General features: G+C 39.9%; 1 protein-coding gene across 5 annotated transcripts in view; it reads right to left on the minus strand.

Moving 5' to 3' along the window:
* ehbp1 (EH domain binding protein 1) overlaps positions 1-23,991 on the minus strand; it is a 162,239-nt gene that overhangs the window by 137,370 nt on the left and 878 nt on the right. For all 5 annotated transcript variants that reach the window (XM_028603153.1, XM_028603155.1, XM_028603154.1 and 2 more), the window contains exons 2-4: positions 23,398-23,864; positions 7,891-7,948; positions 7,682-7,777 (exon numbers count right to left, since the gene is read on the minus strand). In XM_028603153.1, coding sequence (XP_028458954.1) covers positions 7,682-7,777; positions 7,891-7,948; positions 23,398-23,501 — 258 coding nt within the window. In that variant the 5' untranslated portion in view covers positions 23,502-23,864. The remainder of the gene's footprint in view (positions 1-7,681; positions 7,778-7,890; positions 7,949-23,397; positions 23,865-23,991) is intronic.

The following is a 23,991-nucleotide window of genomic DNA, read 5'->3' on the forward strand; positions in this document are numbered from 1 at the left end:
TACTTTCCATTAGATTAATTAGTCCAAATATTGCTTCCCAGATAACTGATGATTTTCAGGCTGTAAAACTGAAGTAATTTCAAGGGCTGAAAATATGAAGACATAGGATTTGAACAGAAATATTTTACAGGCCTTGGTTTTGGGAAACATTCTTGATATAGACAAGGTTTCAACAAAGTCTGAGATTTTAACCCAGAAGACTGACAGTGCACAGGCACCTGCCTGATAAATAGGGCTGGGTACCGAACGTCGATACTTTTATGGCACCGAAAAAAATCCAATCCTACGAGTATCAAAAAATTATATTCTTTCGGGGCCAAATTTCGGTTACAAAAACGTCTGAGCGCAAGCTTATCTGTCTTCTCTGCATATTGACACAGAGCGGAGCTCTCTCTCACACACACACACACACACACACACACACACACACACACACACACACACACACACACACACACACACACACACACACACACACACACACACACACACACACACACACACACACACACACACAGAGAGGCACGGACGGAGTAAACGGTCTGAGGTTTTGTTGAAGTCACAGAGAGTCACGGTTGGTTTCAAGTGTGGTAACAGTTTTTTAAAACTTCAAACAGAAAATGTTTGCTGCGATATGATATTAATGGCGAGCCGAAAGCGGTGCTGTTGACATTACACTTCCTCTTACTAGACCAGCAGGCACAACGGTGGTTTCTCTGCCCTGATGACTGACTGACAGGCTGAGCTTGCAAGGCAAGGCACTTTTAATCATGTTACTCTGAGTGAGCAGTTTTACCAGAATTGTTTAATTCTGATAACTGTTTTAATTCACAATTAAAGTGGAAAATAAAAGCTTTGTGTTTAATGTATTTTTGTTGATGTTGAAATGGATTTTAAAACATATGGTATCTGAAAAAGTATTGTTAGGAACCAGCATCGAAACTAAGGTATCGAAATTGGCACCGGATCGAAAGATTCTGAACGATACCTAGCCCTACTGATAAATAGCCTATATCAGGGGTGGCCAACCAGTTCTGCATAAAGAGCCACAAAAAAACACGCACCATAGCAAAAAGCCATACAACACATGCACGTCCATATTACAACAGTGACTTCCAGTCATAATACATAGCAGTTTTCATAGGTTTTTTTTCTTACTTAGATTGACTCAGTGGGAAACCTGGCAGTCTTTGTTATGCACAATCCTTTTTAGGTCTGGTTGTACTCTGTTGTGGCCACTCTTTCACTCATTTGTCTCTAGAGGGAACTGGGAACGATCAGCAGTAAAAGGGTTAATGGGGAAGGTGATCTGTGGCCGCTTTTTTTCCTCAGGTTGCAGAATCTGTCCATAAAAAAACTCTGCTGCATTATTTTTTATTTTAAAATAATTCAAATGTTTTTTGTTTTTTTTTAAACTTATCTGAAATGTTTCAAAAAGTAAAAAAGAAAATCTACCAATAACACAGCCCCCAGCCACACAGTAAGAGCCTCAAAGGAGCAGGCAAAGAGCCGCATGTGGCTCAAGAGCCACAGGTTCGCCACCCCTGGCCTATATTATGTAATTGAAAAAAATATATATTTCCTTGCCAAGACATACATTTATCTACTGGAATAGAGCAGTGAAAATATTGCATAAGGCCATCATCAACCTTACAGTAGGCTACTTGTATCGTTGTATGATACTCCATCTGACACGATTTCTGTTCAGCAATCAACGATTGTTGTTATGCACTGGGCTAACGTTTGCAGGTTTTAATTTGCAGGTAGTTAATGTTACAGTTACTGTGATGTAAATTTGGCTATGTTCACTGCATATTCCACAAATGAACGTGCCATAACGGACATTCAATACTAATCTAAGGTATTTTATGGTGTAACCTCTCAGTTGAGGCTTAAGAGGAAGTTACAGTAAACATGTATGGAAAAACGGAAGTGGATCAAGTGTTGTATTTTCTGACGTTTGACTGTGTCGGGGTTAAATAAAGTGAGACGTGCATTGCCATCTTGGTTCCGGCATTGGAAGCCTGTGTCTTTATTTTACAGCCAAACCTGAGTCTAGACAGTATAAGAAACCCTCGGTTACACTAACATTACATTATCACACCAAGTTCTCTCAGTCACTTAGCCTGTGAATTCCTAGCTAGCAGTTACTAGCGTAAACAAATAGCTAGGTGTACAGTAGGCTACTTCAGCTAGCTAACTTGAAAAGTCTATGTGTTACCCTTCATGTGACTCAAGAGCGAAGACTTGACCATTGTGAAAAGCTGCACATCCTTTTTGCAGACTTTACAAGAAGGCAACTCGTGGGGTTTATCCCCGTTTAATCCATAATTTGTATTTTTCATCTTCCAGCCAACGTTCATTGAAACGACAACCTGCCGGCGATATTACGAATCCCACTATGGCCACGCCAAGACCCGCCCACGAAGCAGCTTGATTGGTTGGGGTTAGGCATTTTACCTCGAGTGGTTAAGGTTAGGATAGCTGATTGGTCAGGGGATAGGACCTGTACAGGGGGCGGAGTAGGGGTGGGCGATATATATCATTTACGATAATATCGATAATATCGTCATTGTTGTGTTAACGATATGCAAATTGACATTGAGTATTTAAATTACTTAGAAAAAAACACTTAAAAACACACATTGGAACGCTACACATTCACTAATGTCAACAAAAGATGGCGGCGCGCGATTGTGCAGCGGCTGCTAGCTCTCCTGTCGGTGTATATTTATACAAGTACAGCCCCACTGAACTAATCAATACAGGAATGCAATACAACACAGCCGTTAGGTGAGCCTTCCAGGCGGCTCACAACATCCCGGAGGACACAGCCAGACCGGGCGCTCCAGGTTGTTGTCGGCGCTAGCACGCCGAGCTAGCTAGCTACCGGCAGGATGTGAAAATAACGAGGCGGAGGACTGCATTTTTTTGCACAATGAATGGAGTACCGACCGTAGGATCATTGCCCAGCACGGCTCACCTGACCTGGAGCCTTGTTGGTAATATACAGGCCATTTTATTTACTACGAAAACAGCACACTGCCGTCTACATAGCCCCCGATGCTAACGTTAGCACAAGTTTGGCTCACTGCTAACCATAGGGAACAAACTGCAGCGCGATCATCTGGAAGGGATACAGGGGACTTTTACAAGGCATCCTTAAAGCCTGTACTCCCCAGCATTTTCCAGCATGTAGATTGTGTTACTAGAATGAAGAACACACTAGACCATGTATACTCTAACATCAAAAAAGCACACAGAACTGCTCCTCTCCCTCACCTGGGCCAGTCAGATCACATCCAACTACTGCTGATCCCAGCATACATCCCGGTCAGAAGGACTATACAGCCAAGTAGAAGGACTATCAAAACCTGGTCTGACACGGCCCTATCCCAGCTCCAGGACTGCTTCCAATAAGGACATGGTTGTGTGCAATATGTTACAGAACAGAGCCCTTTGTTATTATGATTTCATCTTGCTTGTATGCTGCACAATGTACATTAAAGCAGAGGTGTACAACTGAATGTGTACTCAGAGTTCAGTGTTCCTACACTAGTTCAATTAGTATTAGTATTTTTGTCTTTAAATTGGTTTTACTTGAATACTTACATTTTAAAGAAAATAAATAACTGTTTTCATTCAACATTGTGCCCATTATTATAATCAGTGATTAAGTAACTAAGTAAAGACATTTTTAAAGGATATCGTCTAATTATCGTTATCGTCAAAATCTGAAAAAATAGATATTATTTTTTGTCCATATCGCCCACCCCTAGGGCGGAGTCACATATGGAAACAGACTGGCAGATCGCAGTCTAGGGCTGGGCGATATGGACAAAATCTGATTTTTGATAAATAATCATCAGAATCTATAATGACTAAGTGGGTAAAGGCAAATAATAGAACAGTTACAACAGTCTGGTAAGTTCAGAAAATGACATCACTTTACTGTGATGCAGCCTTTAAAACCAGGAAAAGACAACACTTATACCATATTACAATATCTAAGACAATATCTAGTCTGATATCACGATATCGATATAATATCAATATATTGCCCAGCTCTATCGCAGTCACACATGCACAAGCGAGCAGGTTTCATTTTAAGCTCACCAACATTTTATTTCTCCATTTAATTAACAAACTATTCAGTCAGATAGGTATTTGTCGTGAAAGAAATACAGTTACAATTTCAAGTATTTTATCCAAAATGTAAACACTTTTCAAAACATTCAAAATTCAAGCATTTTCAAGGATGTCAAGCACCCGTACGAACCCTGATTTTAATACATCACTTTGGGCTCTGGTAATATGAGATGGGCATTTGCGTTTACTATTGCTCATACTGTTGTTAATACTTTTTGCCTTTCACTGACAAAATGATTAATCAATAAACCCAATACTGAATATAAGCGTTTGTTGCAGCCCCTCTACTAGGGCTGGGCGATAAAACGATAACGATATGTATAGCGATAGACACATAATCAATATCAATAGAAAATGCGGTCGATAAAACGTTCGAATCAGAAGAAACCAGAGTTTGTGAATCAAGTTTGGTTGCATGAACAAAGGCCCTCACTCTCTGGCAACCTAGCAACGTGGGGAGTGACACTCTAACAGCCAATCATGTAACAGTATCAAGTTTGGTTGCGCCACATCGCTGTCTCGTGTTCTTCAATAACAGAACCGGCGTGGAGTGGAAAGTGAGTGCCGCAACGAGCGAGGAAATCGTTGATAAAACCATAGACAGTATAAAACAGGAAAAGTCAGTATGGCAGTTTTGGGGATTTTATAAGTCTGACCGTAGTCAGACCAATGTAAATCAGACCGTCGTCCCCACCAACACTGGTACGACCACAAACTTGTTTTACCACTTTAGCCGCGCTCACACTTTGGAGCACAGCCGTATTCGCCATCAACGTCCAACAACATCTGCAGCTGCAACACGGCACAAGCAGCAGAGCACCATGGAGAGTCAGCGCCTTACTAAACGCTACAAAGAAATAACGGAGGCAGACATGCTGAGCACTGTCCAGAAGCCAGGTTACCAACCTAGCACTAAACCTGCAGAAAATAGTTCCTTCTCAGGTTTCTTATATTTAGCTAACACTTTGCACTATTTTATGACACTTTATTAAGCATTTCTTACTTATTCTTTAATTTTGCACCTTAATGTTAAGAGATAATTGTTAAGTGTTCATTGTAATTTTAGACTTGTTTACATTTGAATTATTTGAGTGTTTTCCATGGTTGTGTTGACATTTCTGCTTTTATAACTGAGGGGATTATAATCGGAGCAGGGTTAAGTTTAAAATAAAAATGTTTAAATTTAATATATTTTTCTCCTGGTCCTTATTTTAAATAGGTCATAAAAAATATCAATAATTATCGATATCGACCGATATGAAAAACTTATATCGTGATACAGTTTTCAACCATATCGCCCAGCCCTACCCTCTACTACACCTACACACAAGTAAACACATGCACTGACAGCCTTTTTGTCTGACTGCGCCTGTGACACACCCCAGGAAATCAATATCCCTGCAGTCTGGCACAACAGTTAAACACAACACCCACATGGACACAAAGACACACACACAGCAAGTCATACAGCGGCCTCATCCTTCCATTATTTTCACTGACACACATCTACTTCTAAAAGCCAACAGAGCCAGACATCTCAGTTCATGGTGTTGTCTGCAGTGTTTTGGTGCTGATGGTAAACAAACTGTTTGTCAGTGACAGTAGACAACCTTTTTTGAAAACATATTGCCATTGGTACCATGCTAAAATGAACAAGGTTATATAAAGCTTCAACTAGTTTGGAAAATATATATGTGTTAAAATTCACAAGCCAAGTGCTTCACTGACGACTGGCTGGTATTTAGTGCCCACTTTGCTTTCTGAACATCGTGTCTGTTATGACTGATTCAGGCTACAGAAAGAGCAGTCAGAACGTTGCCCAGTTAAGTATTTTCATGTCATCTGCAAAGTTCAGCTAAGGCTCTCTGCTGGTGTACATCTCCCTGAGGTACAGGCAGCAATACTGCTGAGCTCAGCTGTTTTCACTGCAGAACGTCATGACAGCATCTTTAAATCATTGTTGCTTTAACCTTCAGTCGACATTTTTTTTTTTTTAGAGTTGACTTTTACAGGTTAAAAACGGCATTAAGCAATATTATTTATATTAAAAGGGGTACTCAACCAATTCAGTATTGTCTATGGAGTCGGGGGACTCGTAAGACAGATGGTCAAAATCGTTGCAGCAGAAGTTGCAATAGCCTTACTTTTAGTCCCTAATATGGCTCAAGCTCTGGAGCCTATACCTTTACCATAATACAACCAACATCATATTTTTGTTAGACCCTCCCTGTCTGGTAAATGCCTATTTATTTCAAAATCAATGCCCTTGGTTTCTTGTGCAGGCTTTCCGTCATAAATTTCTATTATAAACCTGATTATGTCATCAGTGCCACAAAGGACATTATACGGCTATTTTAAGGTTGATTAGGTCTTGATGAGTGAACTGACTTTCATTTGTAAAACTGGTAGTGTCCCTTTAAAAAAAGGCTACATTTTTGCTGGCTTCTGTAGTAGAATAAAACAACATAACTTTGTTTGAACAAAGACGGTAAGCCTTTAGATAGCAAAGATGATGTTATATGTGGCTTAATCAAACAGATGTGGGGGAATTGTTCCTTTAGTGGCTTTGCTTTGTTTCTCATTACAAAAACAGCTTTATTACTTCCTCTGGGACAGGAAGTGGGCCCAGAATAGAGAGACACTGTACAGCAGTGTTAGACAAGCCTAGGCCTAGAAAACGGAGCCAGTGAACATGAAAGTTGGACATTTTTCCATGCGTACGTTTAACAGACGGTATTTGTGGCAGAGAGGTAACAAGAAACTGAGCTCTAGGCTAGCCTGTCAGCACACAGACCCATCATGTAAGCCAGGTACAGTGACAGATATCATCTGTACAATTGTGTCATTTACAGACAACTGTATTATTATACACAGACCTTCTAAAATCATAAAATAAATCAATTATCCAAATATATCCAAATTCATTTTATGCACAAATCAAAACTTGCCAACATCAACAGTCCATTCAGAAAGAAATTCTAATCTACACACCTCGTTTGGTCCGTTTAAAACGAACCCTGGAGCGTTTGGTCGGTTAGTCCGGTTCGTTTTGGCTGGTGTGAAAGCTCCATTTCTCTTATTTCTGAGACCAGAAGTGTCTGCGAGTTTCACTCGGATATTCTGTCCAATAAACAAGCCACCGTTTCGACCGCGTGACATTTGTTTACATTGTTTGGTGCGTTTAACAAAGTGCAGTGTGAAAACAAACCGAACCAAATGAAAAATTCAACAATGTTGCAACTTCACCCCCGAATCGCGCCGAGTCCACCAAACTATATGTGTGAAACCACCCTTAATATCATTCATCTAATACTTATTTATAAGAAATGTCTCTCATGCAGTAAAAAAGAAAAAAAAAATGGATGTTGCCCATTTATTTAAATCAAACATCTTAAAAGTAAGTCAACAATTCCTGCTGAATCTAGGTAAGGTGAGAGTATGCTATTCAATGGCATAAAGACCCTCATGTCTTATTAACAACCTTAAAACATAGAAATGCTGTCTCAGTGCTAATTAAACAGCTGTAGCCTACCTTAAAAAGAGTGACCGTGATTTCTATGTTCTCTGGTACAGGCCACACCACCACTCCTCTGTAGGGATTTTTGATGCCAGGCTGCCAGCTGTGGGCCTGCAGTACAGAGGGACAAAAGAACAGAGAATTATATTTGCAATTGCTAGTGAGAAACTCTCTTTGTTTTACTCTTAATTTTTATTTGAGAATGCAACTCATCAAATACAAACCTTGGAGGATTTCCGCCGACTCCTGCGTGTCCAAACCACCACCAGTTTGTCTGGTTGCCTGTTTGAAAGGATTGAAAAGACAGATTAGTAAAAAAGACAAACAAAAAAAAAAAAGTATTAATTCATCAATCCACCTGTCTGTGTCAACACATCTACCAACTGCCTATACATTAACATGTTGAGACCGTCAGTTCAATTGATCAGCTTGTATCTTAATGCCTAAAGTTTTAAAACCCCGATATGCCTATTGCTGTACACACACACACACACACACACACACACACACACAAACACTAAATATAAAACATACACACACCTGCACAGCCACTCATGGTATGAATAAATCATGAGACACGGCTAAACCCCGACTTGTCTCTGTGGACTATACACACACACGCACGTAATCCGACAGTCACAAATTAATTCAATGTAATAGCAGTCCAAAATGCAAGTGAAATACTCCCTCCCACAGACAACATAGCCTATATGTTATAAAGATAGTTTGCTGTGTCACCTCTCCCAACATTTTACCTCTCTTTTACATTAAAGTTAAACAGAGAAACATAGTCAGGGTGTTAAAACAGAATATCTGCATAAGGATGCTCGTCAAGGTTCAAGGTGTACATCTTTGGCATATAACAGAGTAGACATTTGTGATGTCAATACAAGAGAGACATGGGTCTACTAAAAAGTTATCTAAAGTCTTAAGTGCATTGTTTTGCATAGTGCAGGGGTCACCAACCTTTTTGAAACTGAGAGCTACTTCATGGGTATTGAGTCATACGAAGGGCTACCAGTTTGATACACTCTTCTGAAATAACAAATGTGCTCAGTTTGCCTTTAGTTATATATGATTATTAATGATTCTCATCTATGTGAAGACACTGATCATGTTAATATATTCTCATAATAATTATCAACAATGACTTAACAAGGTGGGAAACAGATAATATCAATATTCAATTTTAATTTTTAGAACAAGCCTGAGGGCTACTCATGTGGTCCTTGGGGGCTACCTGGTGCCCGCGGGCACCATGTTGGTGACCCTTGGTATATAGCCTAAAGGTGTACTCTGTGCAACAGCGCAATACAGTGTAGCAGTTATGGTCCACTCTGCTAATATCAGATATGCATTATGATCAAGCAAATCTGTAATTTATAATAACTGATTTAAGATATGAACTGTAAATATTAAGACGCACTGAGGGCCAATGTTCTTACAGAGCATTGGCCGACTTTCTCAGACAAAACTAGGCACTGTCGAAAGTTTTCCTTTTTATACGCTATATATTATATTAAAGTCAGCCTAAGAATTCATCCAAAACACAGGCAAAGCAACTAGCCAGCAAGTCTGGACCTGCTTCTTTGTCGCTCCTGGTGTGTGTGTATTGTAAAAGTGTGTGTGTGTGTGTGTGTGTGTGTGTGTGTGTGTGTGTGTGTGTGTGTGCTCTAAAGCTGAAATGTTTAGCCTATTTCCTACAGTATATTAAAAGTATAACTTACTAGTAACATTCAATCTTTAATACTGATATTTAGATTTTTATGGGGATGCCCTGGATCAGCATCAGCCGGATGATGACGACAACGACTTATTAAGTGGATCGGGCTTCGGCCATGACCTGAATCAAGCTTTCAGGACCTGACCCTGGCTTATCTGGATGAAGTGGCTTCATAAAAATCCCAAATGCTAGTATATAGGTCAAACCACGATTTCATCTAAAGTCCCTGATTTGGCAAGTATCTGCCCAATGCTCCTGAGCTCTCCAGACTAAGTCTGAGCTCTGACCTTACAATTGAGAAACGAAGAGGAGCAAATTAACTTACACGGACCAATTCAAACCTTCTGTTAGGCTCTGTGTGAGCCTGACCGATAATTTGTCTGGGCCGATATTATCTCATTACAGATACATTGGTAGACTGTAAGTAACAAGAAATTGAAATAAAGAAATGCCAAAGATATGGTTCAAGTCATTTAGAAACCGTGTCTCCATTACATAAATTGTGCACCAGAGAGCACTGACATGTTTATTCTTCAACATTATGGCTCCCGGACCCTGAGTAAAAGGTGAAGTCCCCTTATAGCACCAAATACAGATGGATGTCAACATGTGGTAGGTGATGTTGAACCTCTACATCTGTGGCAACATCAATGTTGCCATGGCATCCATAATCAAAAGTGTTAAGCATAGCAAGCACAACGCTGGCTTTATGTGTGCAGGGGTCCTTATGTCAAAGACTCTTGCAGAACAACAGCAAAGCAGCCATTCTAGGAAAAGAATGACGGACTGTGTTACAGAGAGAGAGAGAGAAAACACAGAAAAGAGAGTAAAAGAGGGAAGAAAGAAGAAAACAGAGAGGGAAAGAAAGAGGAGTGAGGAAAAGAGAAGAGAGGGAGAAGGCAACAATTTCAGCCTTGAGGAGAGGCTTCACATAGAGAAGCTATTGTCCAACAACACAGGCCATAGCAGAGAGCATGAAGACACACACTAAATATCACCCTCTTATTTTTTATTTTTTTCCTTGTACCGTGCGCGCGGTTGTACTATGAGAAAAATGTAAACCATGTGTCTGCAGGCTAACTGATTTCTTCCCACATTCAGCTTCCACCTCTGGACTGCATGTTCTTTTTGTGTTTAATAGGAATTAATGAGCCATCAGAGAGGAATGCCACAACAGAAAAAACAAGTGTGATGAAGATGGCCACAGAGAGCCCTGAAAAAAGACATTTAAAGTATGTGTTCATCATGATGTGTGTTCTACAGCTCTCACTCATATAAATACACTATTTTAACATTAAGGCCTTTAGTTTACACTATTATTGTGTTAGGAAAAGAGGTAAACAAGTTAATGGAGGGTTTATTAAACATTTAGCAATACATGTGGTTCTTTATAATAATCTGGTAGTAAGTTTTCTGCACTGTTGATGGAGTGCCTGAAAGGCTCAGAGTGTTTTCCATCGTTTTATTGGATGGATTTTACTGGATGTAAAAGAAACAAAAAAGTCTCTGTATTTCAGAATTTGCTTCCACGACGTGTGAGCTCCTCTTGCATTTATCAAACAGGAATACCCTGATTACCTGTGTATGATAGATAGATAGATAGATAGATAGATAGATAGATAGATATCTCATTACATAATGTGTCATTGCTACAATTAAATTACTACATTTTCTACAATCTCAATTCTACAGTTGGCTCAATGCTGCTTGAATGTAATTTTGTGAGTGTGTTACACCTTGTCTGCTCTAGCTATGCAGTGGAGACAGCATCAGAGCCGCAGCTACAGTTCTTTGTCTGTGTCTACAATGTATCAGCTCAGGCACATTACTGCTAAGCACTCTAAAGCATTATGTCAGCACTCACAGCTCAATACAAAATCATGTGCTCATGGTCACAGGTGTAAAAAAAAAAAAAAAAAAGAAATGCGTAAAAAGACACTTTGGGCTGCAGTTACGCACATAAAGATCAAATGAAGCGGGGCAAGTGTAAACTGCAGAGTTGAACTGGTTCAAAACGAAGCAAATCTGTTCCTTCAGATGGATATCAGAAGGAAGACACAATTGAAAGGTTAGTCAAAAGCTCAGGGGAACAGACGAGTGGTTTTACAAAAATGAAATCATCCTGTGACCTCTAGCTCTTAGGATATGTACCACTTCAAACAGACATAGAAAATTAAGCTTGCTCATCAAAGAAATTAGTTTGGCAGTTTAAATGTGCTTGTGGTTAAACACTTGAGGCTCTGTGTGCCTATCTGCCTGCATGGTTGGAAGTGGAGGGTGCGTCAGGATATTGCGGCGGCCCTATCTTTCCTGTAGGCAGGAGGAAGGAACCACTTCACATTTGATAGGACGGCCCCCAGACCAGCAACAAACAAACACGCACAAACACACACACCACACCACACCCACACAGTTTAGTTCAGTGGCACAGCTATAAATCATAACCAAGTGATGAAGACAGTTATGGATGTCCTGATGAGCTTATTTTTAGAAGACGAAGACATGCCTTTATTTATCCCGCAAGGGGAAATTCACATTTTTACTCTCTTAGTACAGTTGCACACACATTACCCACAGGTCTGAAATACACACACGTGCTCAGGACCTATACATGATATACACACTAATGGAGAGATGTCAGAGTGAGGGGGCGGCACATGGATGAGTGCCCAAGAGGTGAACTGGCACCTCTCCAGCTACCAGTCCCCACTCCGCACTTTGGTCCGTATGGGACATGGATGATTCAGGATTGATGCAGTGACAGACCATAATCGATTATAGGGCTGTCCCAAACGATTCTTTTTTCGATTAGTCTACTAATCTAACGATACATTTTTCGATTAATCTAATGATTCATTTTTCAATCAGTTATTATTTTCCCATTGCTCAATTAACAATTTACACAAAACAAATTTCAAAAAGGTTCAAATCTCTATTTATTAAAGTTGTTTAACACTGCACTGTTCAAGTAAAATGAAGTTGTAGTGCAACCTGAAGCCAGATGTAGGCTATCAATCCAACAACAAAATAAAATCACTTTCAGGAGGAATACAAAAATAAAAAGAGAGCATGTGCAAAAGGAGAAGCCTGTATTTGCTTTTTTTTTTTTTAACAGTAGTAGGTAAAATAATGAATAAGCTCTTGTTTAACATCCAAGCTCTTCTCCCTTTAATCTTACAGTAAAAAGTGCAACACTGTAGAACAATAACACTGGCGACTGACAGCGTTTGGTGACGCTTAATGTTACGTCATAGCGGGGCATTCAAACAAATCAACGGACTAACGTACCGTTGGGCTACTACTGGGAACGCATTCCGTGTCACTATGTTGATAATTGCACATGCTTGGGAGTAAAGCCAGCCCGACACATTAACTGGAATTATGAGCCCGAGTGCGATTTAAACCAGATAGAATACATGGGCCATTATAACTGACGTTATAAAGGACTCATGAGATATCTGAAACAATCTGGCCTGGTTGCGCAATTATGGAAGACCGTGCTACAGAGGGGGGGGGGACACGATGTAGCACAGTTTACCTCACACTCAAGTCCGTGCTGGACATCTAGCCAGAGCTACGGGAGAAGCTGAAGAGGCATAGCTTTCTCCCCACCCAATTAGGCTAAAACATTTTGACGCAAATTATTTGTGTCAACGCATGTAGGTAATCGATTACGTCGACACATCATCCCAGCCCTGATCGATTATAGCCTCCTGATGTTGCTTGTTGATTTTCCGGTCGCTGCTTTTTTTTTTTTTTTTTTTTTTTTTTTGCCCTTTGTCTTTTCTCCGTTGTGTTCAGACTCCGCTACATTCAGGAAGTGTCCTTTTAAGAGCAGACAAAAAAAAGGGGGGAGTTTATCAGACTGCTTGAATGTGTTGATGAAAACCACGTGTAGGATAATCGTAATCACATCGAATTGTGAGACCAGTGAAGAGTCACACCCCTAACACATCTTCATTAAGTCTGTATAATGCAATGTTAACAGGGTGTGATAGGCAAGCATTTTTCAAAGCCTGTCCTAGCCACTGTCCCTATGATTTCATTTTCTGTATCTGAACTTCCTCATTGTATGCTTTCCATCAAGCAAAGACTCTTACTTTGTTTGAATTAATTTGTTCAACAAATTTGCTTCTATTTTAAAATTCATCAGCTATTTCTTTTAACCTTAGATGAGATTTTTGATGAGCCTCTGGAGTTCCAATCTTTCTCACCAGCAAAAATCTCATCTATTGTTTTGTCTCTGTTTCATCACTTTTAATATATACGTCTATATATTAATTTATATATAGGCCTGTGTCTTTACCCATATTTTGTTGAAACAAGGACTGAACTGAGCATAAAGACAAAGTGGATTATGCTGTGAAAGTGGTTTGAGAAGTTACTATGGACAATTTGTCTGACATTAAAAACGTTGGAATCCATTGTAAACACATAATTAAAAGATGGGCCTAAAGGACAAAAAAGGACACCAGGGTCTGTGTGTATTGGGAACATTTTAAAATTGACACCAAAATTAGAAGTGTTCTTCTGGTCTACACTGATAGTCCCTCCTTCAGTCAGTGTGTATGTTGCAACCATGAGCTGGGTCAATGACACAGAGTTAGCGTTGCAGTTAGCGTAAGCACTAAAGCTCCCGCACCGCCTGTTTGCATGTGTGGGTACTGTATGTTTGTAACTACAGCCAGATATGTGGCAGGGCTACTCTCTGTAACTATAACATGTTGTTCAATCAAATTAAAATGACTGCAGTACACAGAAATATTAAGACTGTTCATAAAGTGTGACCATGTGTGTGTATATGACATTATTATCTTGTCATGCGGACAGTAAACGTCTCTTTACCGAGCTTTAAATATGTTAATTTTCTGTAAATTACATTACATTTTCCTGGCTCCAAAGATTTCAAAAGGACTGGCACCAAGCATGGCCTTTATTAGATCAGAGACCAACCATTATTATAGACATTATTTTTCCAAATTTGACCTTTACATTTCTTTCATATGATGTATTGCCAGATTTGAAGATCGTCACTGCTGATTAACACATTTCACCAATCCTATTCCCCAGTTGGATTCAGCTGTGTCATATCACTACTTTTGATGAATACTATTGTTAACACCAATAAAGTATCTGATGTGACAAATGATCTACAAAAAAAAAAAAAAAAAAAGAAGCTAAATAGTAGTTTGTGAATTGGAACTTGACAACATTCCAGACTTCCCAGCGAGGACGTGAAGACATCAAGCGTGAAGACTCTTTTTGTTGAAGCAGCTGCATTTTACATTCAGTAAGCAGACGGATTTGTTTCAAGTCAGCTGCATGTAGCTGAGAGCTTAACTGCAGAGATACACTATATAGTGTATGTACTATATGGAGATAAACTAACTGGAGATAAAGTGTGGCCAATTATGGATGCCATGGCTAAGAAGGGTTACAAACTATAAAGCAGGTAAGTTGGATAGGTAAAAGATCAGAAGCTCCATATGCCCTGAGGGAGTTATTTAAATCTTGCCCCCTGAGAAATAGGGGGCAGAGAAGAGGAAACTGTCAACTCTACGTGGTGATGACTGACAGCCAGGAGAAGAAAATGAAATGTTTCTTTGCTGACATGACTGGCCTATGAGTTAAGAGTAAAACTCTCTCCACAGGAAGATTTTAAGAGCTGCTGGAAAATAAAATTGTCTGTGCTGAGATTGTGAAGTTGACTAAATTCTAGAAAGATATCCAATAAAAACAAGGGCCATTATCTGTGAGGCACAACACACTATGCTCCAAGACAAGTGTACACATTGGGAATGGTATGCATCTTTTTGTCTTGTTGCTTAAGTTTCCTGACTCATCCCCATTGCGCTTTCATTCCTCTCTTATCACTAGATTTCTGCAGTGGCAGGGGAGTCCACATTAAAGCTGAAAAGAGCATTTCTCTGTCTTACCCCTTCCCCTTAGTTTTGCGCGTTCACGTGAGAGTAAGGGATATCCCAATTCTCGTTTTGTTTGAGGGGTGGGGCTAAGGGGAAGGGGTAGATACCCCTTAAAACCAAGCAAAGTCCTGAGCTTACTTGAAACCAAGGGGTACCCAGAACACTGCGCAACCGGAACAATGGCGGCCAGATCAACCAGAGAGTTCCATAAATGTAAGTATTTTCAGCAAGAATTGATTTAAAAATTACGACGGTTTTGTGCTCTACACAGTCCTTTACATATATATTTGCAACCATGTTCTTAATTGAAACGTTTTTAAAAATCGCTAGTTTGCTGCGCTAGCACTAACGTTACATTGCTGATTTGCAACGGTCCCGCATTTCTCTGCCTTGAATGGACTCCCTGCATGTCTACAGTTTTAACTAAACTCCATTAGCAGCGAATTTCGTTAGATATCAGTGCATAACACTACTTGCTTTGGAGACCTCGATACGTGCTTTACATATACCGTCCTGTATCACACAGGAAGGAGGAAACCCGGCAGCTGATCTGCTTTCGGGCTGAAAATGAGCAGAGGTTTCTGCGTTCATGTTGTAGCCATTCATTATTGTATTTGTACTGTATTATTGTAATCATGTGTAATTCATTCCTGTTCATGCACCTGTACATTGTTGTTGGTTATGATACAGGACACTAATGAAAGAAATGGGAAAAGTGACTGGCCAACAGGCATCAGACTGTGGTCTAGAATTTCAGAATAGCTGTAGTTTTTTTGTTTGTTTGTGGTCTTGTGTCTTTTTTTAGTTTTATACATTTGAATGCCTTCTTAATATATGTGTGTGTGACATGTTATGGTTTTAATAGTTGTAATAATGTTATGTTTACTTTACTAGGCAATAAAGACAGCTTTTTGTTAACAAAGAAAGTGTTTCCGAACATCAATGACATTCAAAACAGTGATAACCGAAACAGATATACAACACACCATGCAGAGTGTATACAAATATTTATTGTAAACAGGCCTAAGTATGTATGATGTATGATGACGTAACCATAACCAAGTGGTGTCTCATTTCATAGGGGTATGTTTTCACCCCTAGCCCTTACCACTCGGTTTCGAGGGACAAGGGCTAGGGGTAAGACAAAGGGGTAGAGGAAGGGGTAAGACTGAGAAATGGTATTCAGCCTAACTGTATGTCTGGAAAAGGCCTCTGAGAGGGCAAACTCAAAGCAATGCATGTTTATTTTCTTTTCACAGTTGAGCTCACATGACTAGGAAACAAGATAGATAATCACACTCATGCAAATGTTGGCTTCTATATACAGGTATCCATCAACATCAAGTCAAGTGTAGAGCAAGACAATGCGCAAAAGAAAAACGGTCCCTGACTAAATTAATGTAAAAATTAGAAGGAAGAGATACATTCAGAAAGCAATTTGATACAGGACAGCAAAATAACCACAAACAGTAGTCAACATACTTCTACACGACAAGATAGCACAATGAAAGCTTCAGGGAGAGATCAAGCACAGTAGGAATCCATTAGATCATGTGTTTAGGAGCATCTCTGAAATAAAGAAGGGAATGATAGGAGGCTGCCTTGGAGTAGGGTTAATGAGATAATAAAAAATCTCCCCTCCCTTAACAACGACTCTCCCTATACCAGCTTGCTAACAGCCCTGGGGAGAGACTGACACAGTAGGAATCACAGCCATCATGTGCCTAAGAGCACCAATAGCAGAGAAACAAGGAGCCTTGGTGAGGACAGCAATGTCCATTTCTTAAGGCAATGATACATGAGCCGTCAGGCGACTGAAGCTTCAGCAGTAAAGTTAATTGGTCATAAAAGTTATTTTGCCTGGAAAACAAACTGAATGGAAAAAAATGAAAAATATTCATAACAGAAGATGAGCTTTCCTAAATCCCACCTGCACCAGCTAATTTTTCTAAGAACAAGGTTTCCCGAATGTAACGCCAGTACACTTGTGGTTTTGCTTCGCCATCCTGACACACATACAGTACGCATTTATCAGCCAGCAGATGCGGCAGCACCGCTCTGCAGGCTGATAAATTCTGAGCACTCTCCAGGGCGATGAGTTTCTCTGCCTGACAGCAGTAAAGACAGAAACACCAGCACAGTTGTCATCACATTTAACACCCAATTGACTGATTCACAACCCTGCAATGTTTCACGTCTCTTGGTGTTTGTGGAAGGGTGTGTGTAAATGCCAGTTTGTGTCCATAATTGCAGCACAGAACAACTACACTTGGGCGGATTCCACTGCAAAGCAGTAAGTGACACAATCCGAAAGAGAAAGAAGCGAGGGGAGGCAGTGAGATCGAGTAACAAAGGAAGAGAGGGAGAAGGAGAGGAGATAAGAGTGGTACAGAGAAAGACACTGAAGAAAATGGAAAGAGGAGTATTAATGATAGTGTGAGAGCTGCCCCTGATGATAGCAGTGGGCTTGGTGCACAAAAACAATTACAGGATCGCAGGAGGAGGAGATGAGTAGCTGCAAGCTGTATTGGGAAGACAAAACAATCTGCAGTTAAATCAGAAGTAAATGCTATAATTAAGGAAGTTGATAAGCAAGCACACACATTAGAACTCAAGTATCAACTATGAAAACTAGGGGTGTAAGAAAAAAAATGGATACACTTGAATATCGCAATATTTTATTTTGCAATACTGTATTGATTTTCAAACTGGCAATATCGATTTATTTATTTTTTACGTTCAAAAATATTCATGTAAGACAGTGGTTCACGTTTATGTTGTGTTTAAACCCCCTACCACTAGATGACTATGCTGAGACGCACCACTAGTGTCCTTGCCTAACAGTGCCTGACTTTTTGCTAGAAGCTAACAACGTAGCTATGGCTGAACTTTGGCCTACTTTAGCATATCAAAATTTGCTCACTACGAACCTGTGAACCACAATCCCAAACTGGCAGTTTGATTTTCTGTGTACTGAATTGTTTACCTAAAGTAATCTTCTTTGACTTTTATGAACATGCCTTTTTTAAATATTAGTTTTTCTAAAATTATACTTAGCCTTACGCGCAGTATCGAAATATATTGAATCGTGACCCATGTATCGTAAGATTCTTGCCAATACACAGCCCTAATGGAAACACATGAGCAAAACATAAAGACACATTAGTGACTGAAACCTTAAAATCAGACTACACTGAAACACTTTGAGAAACCAAAGATGTAAGCAAGTACATTATTTAATTGAAAAGCTCGAAGCCAATAATAACCCAAATTGTGTGGTTTCACCCAGAATTTCTGCACAACAGAAACGACTGCACCGTACTATAACCTCGCATTGAAAGCATCTCCTGGTGCCAGACATATACTCAGGAATGTGTCAAGGCCTTCAAATTTGAATAGAATGGAGAGCCACGTCAGACCAAGTTGGCAGGAAGATGTTTCTCTGGCAGAGACATGATGGACGCTTGCCATAATGCACACATGTTCAACAGAAGACAACATGTCACAGCCTGACACACGCTGGTCACTTTCAATGAAATAGTGAGCCATTACTCAACTGGCAGCCTGATGCTTGGGCTGTGGTGTCCAGGATTGACATTCATTTACACACTTCTGCACTTTTGTCATTCAGCAACACTTTTATTCAGTGACAATTAGGGAGTAAGGAGAGTTTCAGTGTTTTGCTCAAGGACCCATTGATGGGATCATGCTGGTTAATGTAAACATAATTCATTTTAAATAGAGAATAATTATAAAGCTAGTAAATCATCTCCTTTTCGGTAATTAGACATTTGTATCTGGAGCCTAGCAAAGCTATTTCCAGTACAAGTGGGACATTCCCATCCATTTATAATGAAAGCATGGTTACTTTGGGTGTAAAATGAATAAACAACATAGGCTGGTAATGTGTGACAAGCATTGCAGTGATGCTATGACAATCCTCAGGATAAATGCTAAAATAAATCATTTCGTACACCGCAGGATTTCACAGTGGGACCACCAAACACCCCGAAGGAGACGTGAAAATCTGCTTGAGCATGGTGAAAGTGAGCGTTCAGTTTCTAAATCCCTATGAACATTTCTGATGGTGTGTGTGCGTGTGTGCGTGTGTCTCTTCAGGGTTTCTTTGCACAGACCTTTATTGATATGAAGACATCTAACCTCCCCGTCTTGTCATGTGGCAGTGAGGGAAGCAGTCTAGATTAGCTCTGCTTGCATGTAGCCAGATGGAATTACCATGTAATCAATAGCATCTCTGTGTTGTTTCCAGTTTACAACTCTCATATCCTCGCCACGCATGTCAACATGTTCATCATCATCCTCTCATTTCTTGATTGTTAAATGTGAAAACGTGTGATTAGGTAATGATAGCTCCTAGTGCTGGGCAATATACTAGTTTTAATTTCCTGTGCAATATTAATTTTTCATATATCGCCGTACAGGTGCATATCTGAAACAACTGTTGTAACTCTTCAACAGGCAGCAAAATTTATAATAAAGCATTCGCCGGAAGAGCGCTATGGTCGAGGCAAGCTGTGAGTGTATTTAGAGGGGACACCCTATTGACTGCATATCCTTTTTACTAACAGTTCTAACTTTTAACTTTTAAGTCAATAACCCACAACTAACTCTTCAAAACCCTTGTGTTGACTTTGGGTCAAATTGACCCGTTTTCAATTTTTGTTTTATATCATAAAATATGGGACGTAGAAATAAGCGCTGAAAATGTGTGGAAGAAAAATTTGACAATTTAAAACGTTGGAAAAGGCAAAAACAAACTGAAATAAAGGCGTCAAAAACGTTGGAAAAAAAAAAAGTGTTTTTTTCAAGGTTGACGGGAAGACAACACAAGGGTTATCAAGGCAAAACACCATGGTACACAGAAATGTGTGACACAAACAGAAAATCAATAGTATAAACATAAATTCAGTTCAAAGTCAGTTTAACCATATCTATAGGTCAAACTACAATTTAAAATATTGCTACTTATGTGCCAAGGAGGCCTGAATGATTATAATTACCTGCTACAGATGAAAGGCAACATAAAACACTGTTCATTCATCAAAGATGCTATCTATCAAGTTTCAACGGGGGGAATGCTGCAACACTGTGAGTGGTGCTTCATTTCACTGGCAAACACAAACACTGAACTCATTAATGTTTCAATAGTTGGTCCGAATTCATTCTGGAGTCTGAAATGGGTGTGTGAGTGGAATGCTAACTCCCTCTGCTCCAAAGAGGAGTTGACTACAGCAACTAGGGCGACGGCTAAAGACCGAAAATTACATTACAAACACATAAATAAGCAGATAAATAGAATCTCCCCCAATCCTAGGCTCCTGGTCTGTCACCACTTTCCTTACATCTCAAGGATGAAAATAAACAAGATCTTAATCTATCTCCAAGTGACATTCCCAGATGCTACTACCTTATGACGCCTCTTAGAAAAGCACATCTTATCATATGGTGCTTGCGCAAAGAACCATATACATTATTATGCATCATGTAACCTGGCAGGTCAATGCTCTGTTTTGTAATGGTGTTTGCCATTGGCAACTCATCTACACTACTGTAAGACATAAGAAATGTACTTAAAAAAAGGCCACTCTGGAATTAAGTTATATCCAGAGAAAGACAGAGGACACATTACCTGAGACTATTAAGGAAAATTCAAGCACCAAAACATTTATTCTGGCCGGATGAAACAGCTCATAGAAGCTCACTCCACCCCACACGCACATGATAAGAGCAGTCAAGGGACTGATCACACCTAACCTCGAGGAGAGACTGAATATTTAAACAATATTGCGTCACCCCTCTCTCTTTGAAGGCAAATTTTTCACTGCCCCTTCGAGTGAGGCGGTTTGATTTCTGACGTGGTAGGACAGTCATAGCACATTGTCCAAACCAGTTCTGATCGAGTATACCCCGGCCCTAAGGCATGGGAATCACACATGAAGAACCACATACAGCAGAACAGACCCTTGAACTTCTTACCTACTGATTATTTGAAGTGCCCTAAATTCTTCAGAAATTATTCTACTAAGCCGTTGAGTGTCAGCAAAGTGTGAAAAATGCTTTCACATTTCACACAATGTACATTCAAAGCGCCCACATCTTTATGTATGGACACACCAAGTGTTCAGCCTTTCTTCCAGTTACTGATGCCAGAAATGAAAGGACTGTAGGTTTTCAAAAATCACTTCTGAAGGCTTCAGGATTTCAGATCCATTTGAGCTCTGGGGACTGTTTCCTCTGCGTAGATGGAAAGTTTCCACTGTAACAATAACATGCCGTACTGATGAAGTCCAAGGAAGGCAGAACGTGTACGCCAACGCTTTCTTGCACACTTTGAGCCAGGCATGCACACATACACAAAACCAAAGACAAGCAAAGACCCTGAGGCAACACTCTCAGCCACACTCTGAACGTAAAGGCAGAAATCTCTTGCATCCAAAGTTATTTAAATACTATTTTATGCAGTACAGCTGAAATTCAAGATGAGGGGTAGCATCACACACTGGCTACTTTTTACTGAGCACTTATCAATCTATTTCCAAGGGTTGCTAAATTTATCACAAACTACTATAGACAAGAACTAAATTATCTAACAACAAATGGCTGTATATACATATTTCTTCCATTTAATAACGTAAGAGTTCTGCTTAGATTGCAAGACAAAGCGTATTACCGACAGTGTGCTGAGCCCCCCCACCCTTTGCTCTGGGAAGAGATGTACATTTTTCTCATTCCATTCTCCAACACGTTAACATCTGTCCCAGGTCTAAGCTCTGTGGGGCTGAGTTAGTCACGCATACGGAAAGCTGCTTGAGAATCCATGTCTGCAGGCTACATCTTTGCTTCGAAGTCCCTGCTTTTTACTCATTACCGGACACATACCTGCAGGCTCAAGTGTAGCATACCCATCTCCCCTCACCTCTGAAAACACACCTGAGAACTCCTACAACTCCTTGCAGTGTATATCATTCATTCATTCTTTACAACAGAAATATCTGTGGGTTGTACTTTTATTGTTTTATTGTAAATAAAAAAGTTAGTACTGGATATATAATCGTGATTATATTATATTTGTATGATTCTTGACTTTCGCAGTATATGATTTCCCTTATGCACCAAAAAAAACAAAGGCAAATTCCTTGTATATGAAAATCTACTTGGTACTACAGGTAAACCTTCTTCTACTTCTTAATTTATACAATTCACAAAAAATGTTGTCGTTTTCAGAATGCTATGAATGACTATACAACTAAGCTCCTGTGATGTTTGACCTAGCTTTAGAGCTGGGCGATCAAAAAAATCAAATATCACAATATTTTTGACCAAATACATTAATGCCAATATTGTCGCGATAATGTAGGGTTGACTATTGGTGCTTTCACAAAATATTAACACAATGAGAGTTTTGATAAATAATCAACAATAATGTGGATACAATGACTAAGTGGGTAAAGGCAAATAATAAAACAGCTAGTAAGTCTAGTTTAGAAACTTAAGTTTAGAAAATTAAATCACTTTTATGCAGTCTTTACAACGAGGAAAAGACAGCACTTGCATCATAACACTCCATGTCGATATAATATCGATATATTGCCAAGCCCTAGCTAGCTTTCTACACATCAATATAATAATAGTTCCAAAATTCCCTCATAGTCTCCCTACTTCAAGTGAAGTCAGAAGTCAGGATCAGATTCCCTATAGCATCCCTAGAGCTGGTTTAGTGTTTGCTTGCATTTTAGGAGCACAGGGAGGCAGTTTGAACCAAACCTTTCAGGCTGAAGGAAGGGAAATCTTTTTGCTTGCCACCCTCATTTCATGACTCAAACCAAACAAATTCAACGTTGGTGCACAAGATGGGAAAAAAACATAGCAATTTTACAAGGCAGCCGGGCCCCTCCCAGCATGCAGACATGCCTGCACACCAAGGAGACTGAATGTGTGTGTGTGTGTCTGTGTGAATTATGGCCACCAGGAACGAGCTCAGCATTCCAGCACACAGAGACACACAGTTTTCATGGGGCTTAAATGACAGCACTGTGGTCGACTGTTATTCCCAAAAAACTCACCATTTCTTAGTGCATTCCACCATCAGTTCCTGATAGGAAGCCACGAACTGGAATTTGGAGGCATGTTTCCCCACACGTTGCAGTCTCTTCCAAACCGAGGCCATGTTTCTTTAGGAGCAGGTAGTTTCTGTGTACCTATCCCGTCCTGGACTTCCTTTCTTGGGCTTCCGTCGCACGAAGTCACGATAAGTTTTATAGGAATCTGAGCACATCCAACCAGTGTAGACACATAATAAATATTTTACCGGAAGCGCATTTATAAAAATCAGTGCACATCTAGTCGTGGTTGCTGGTCTTTAAAAACCGCCTGATAAATCCAAATGTAAGGACACGGAATCTCTGCAGCAGTGGTCGAGATTTGATTTAACGGCGCGCATGTTGTTGTGAAGAAATGTACTCCATGATTTTGAAAGGCATGATAAGTAATCCACTTGGTATTAATATAATATTTCCATCTGGTGATCTTTCTGCAAAATAAAGAAAAAAGGCACAGTCAGTAAAGCAACAGCAGCACTGCAAAGCCCCGGCATTCCGGAGTATTCTCGCTGATTTCTAACGTTAAACGCTCCACTACCGTCCCCAATACATGGATGC

Source organism: Perca flavescens, chromosome 17 (genome assembly GCF_004354835.1).
Source record: "Perca flavescens isolate YP-PL-M2 chromosome 17, PFLA_1.0, whole genome shotgun sequence".
NCBI lineage: Eukaryota > Metazoa > Chordata > Actinopteri > Perciformes > Percidae > Perca > Perca flavescens.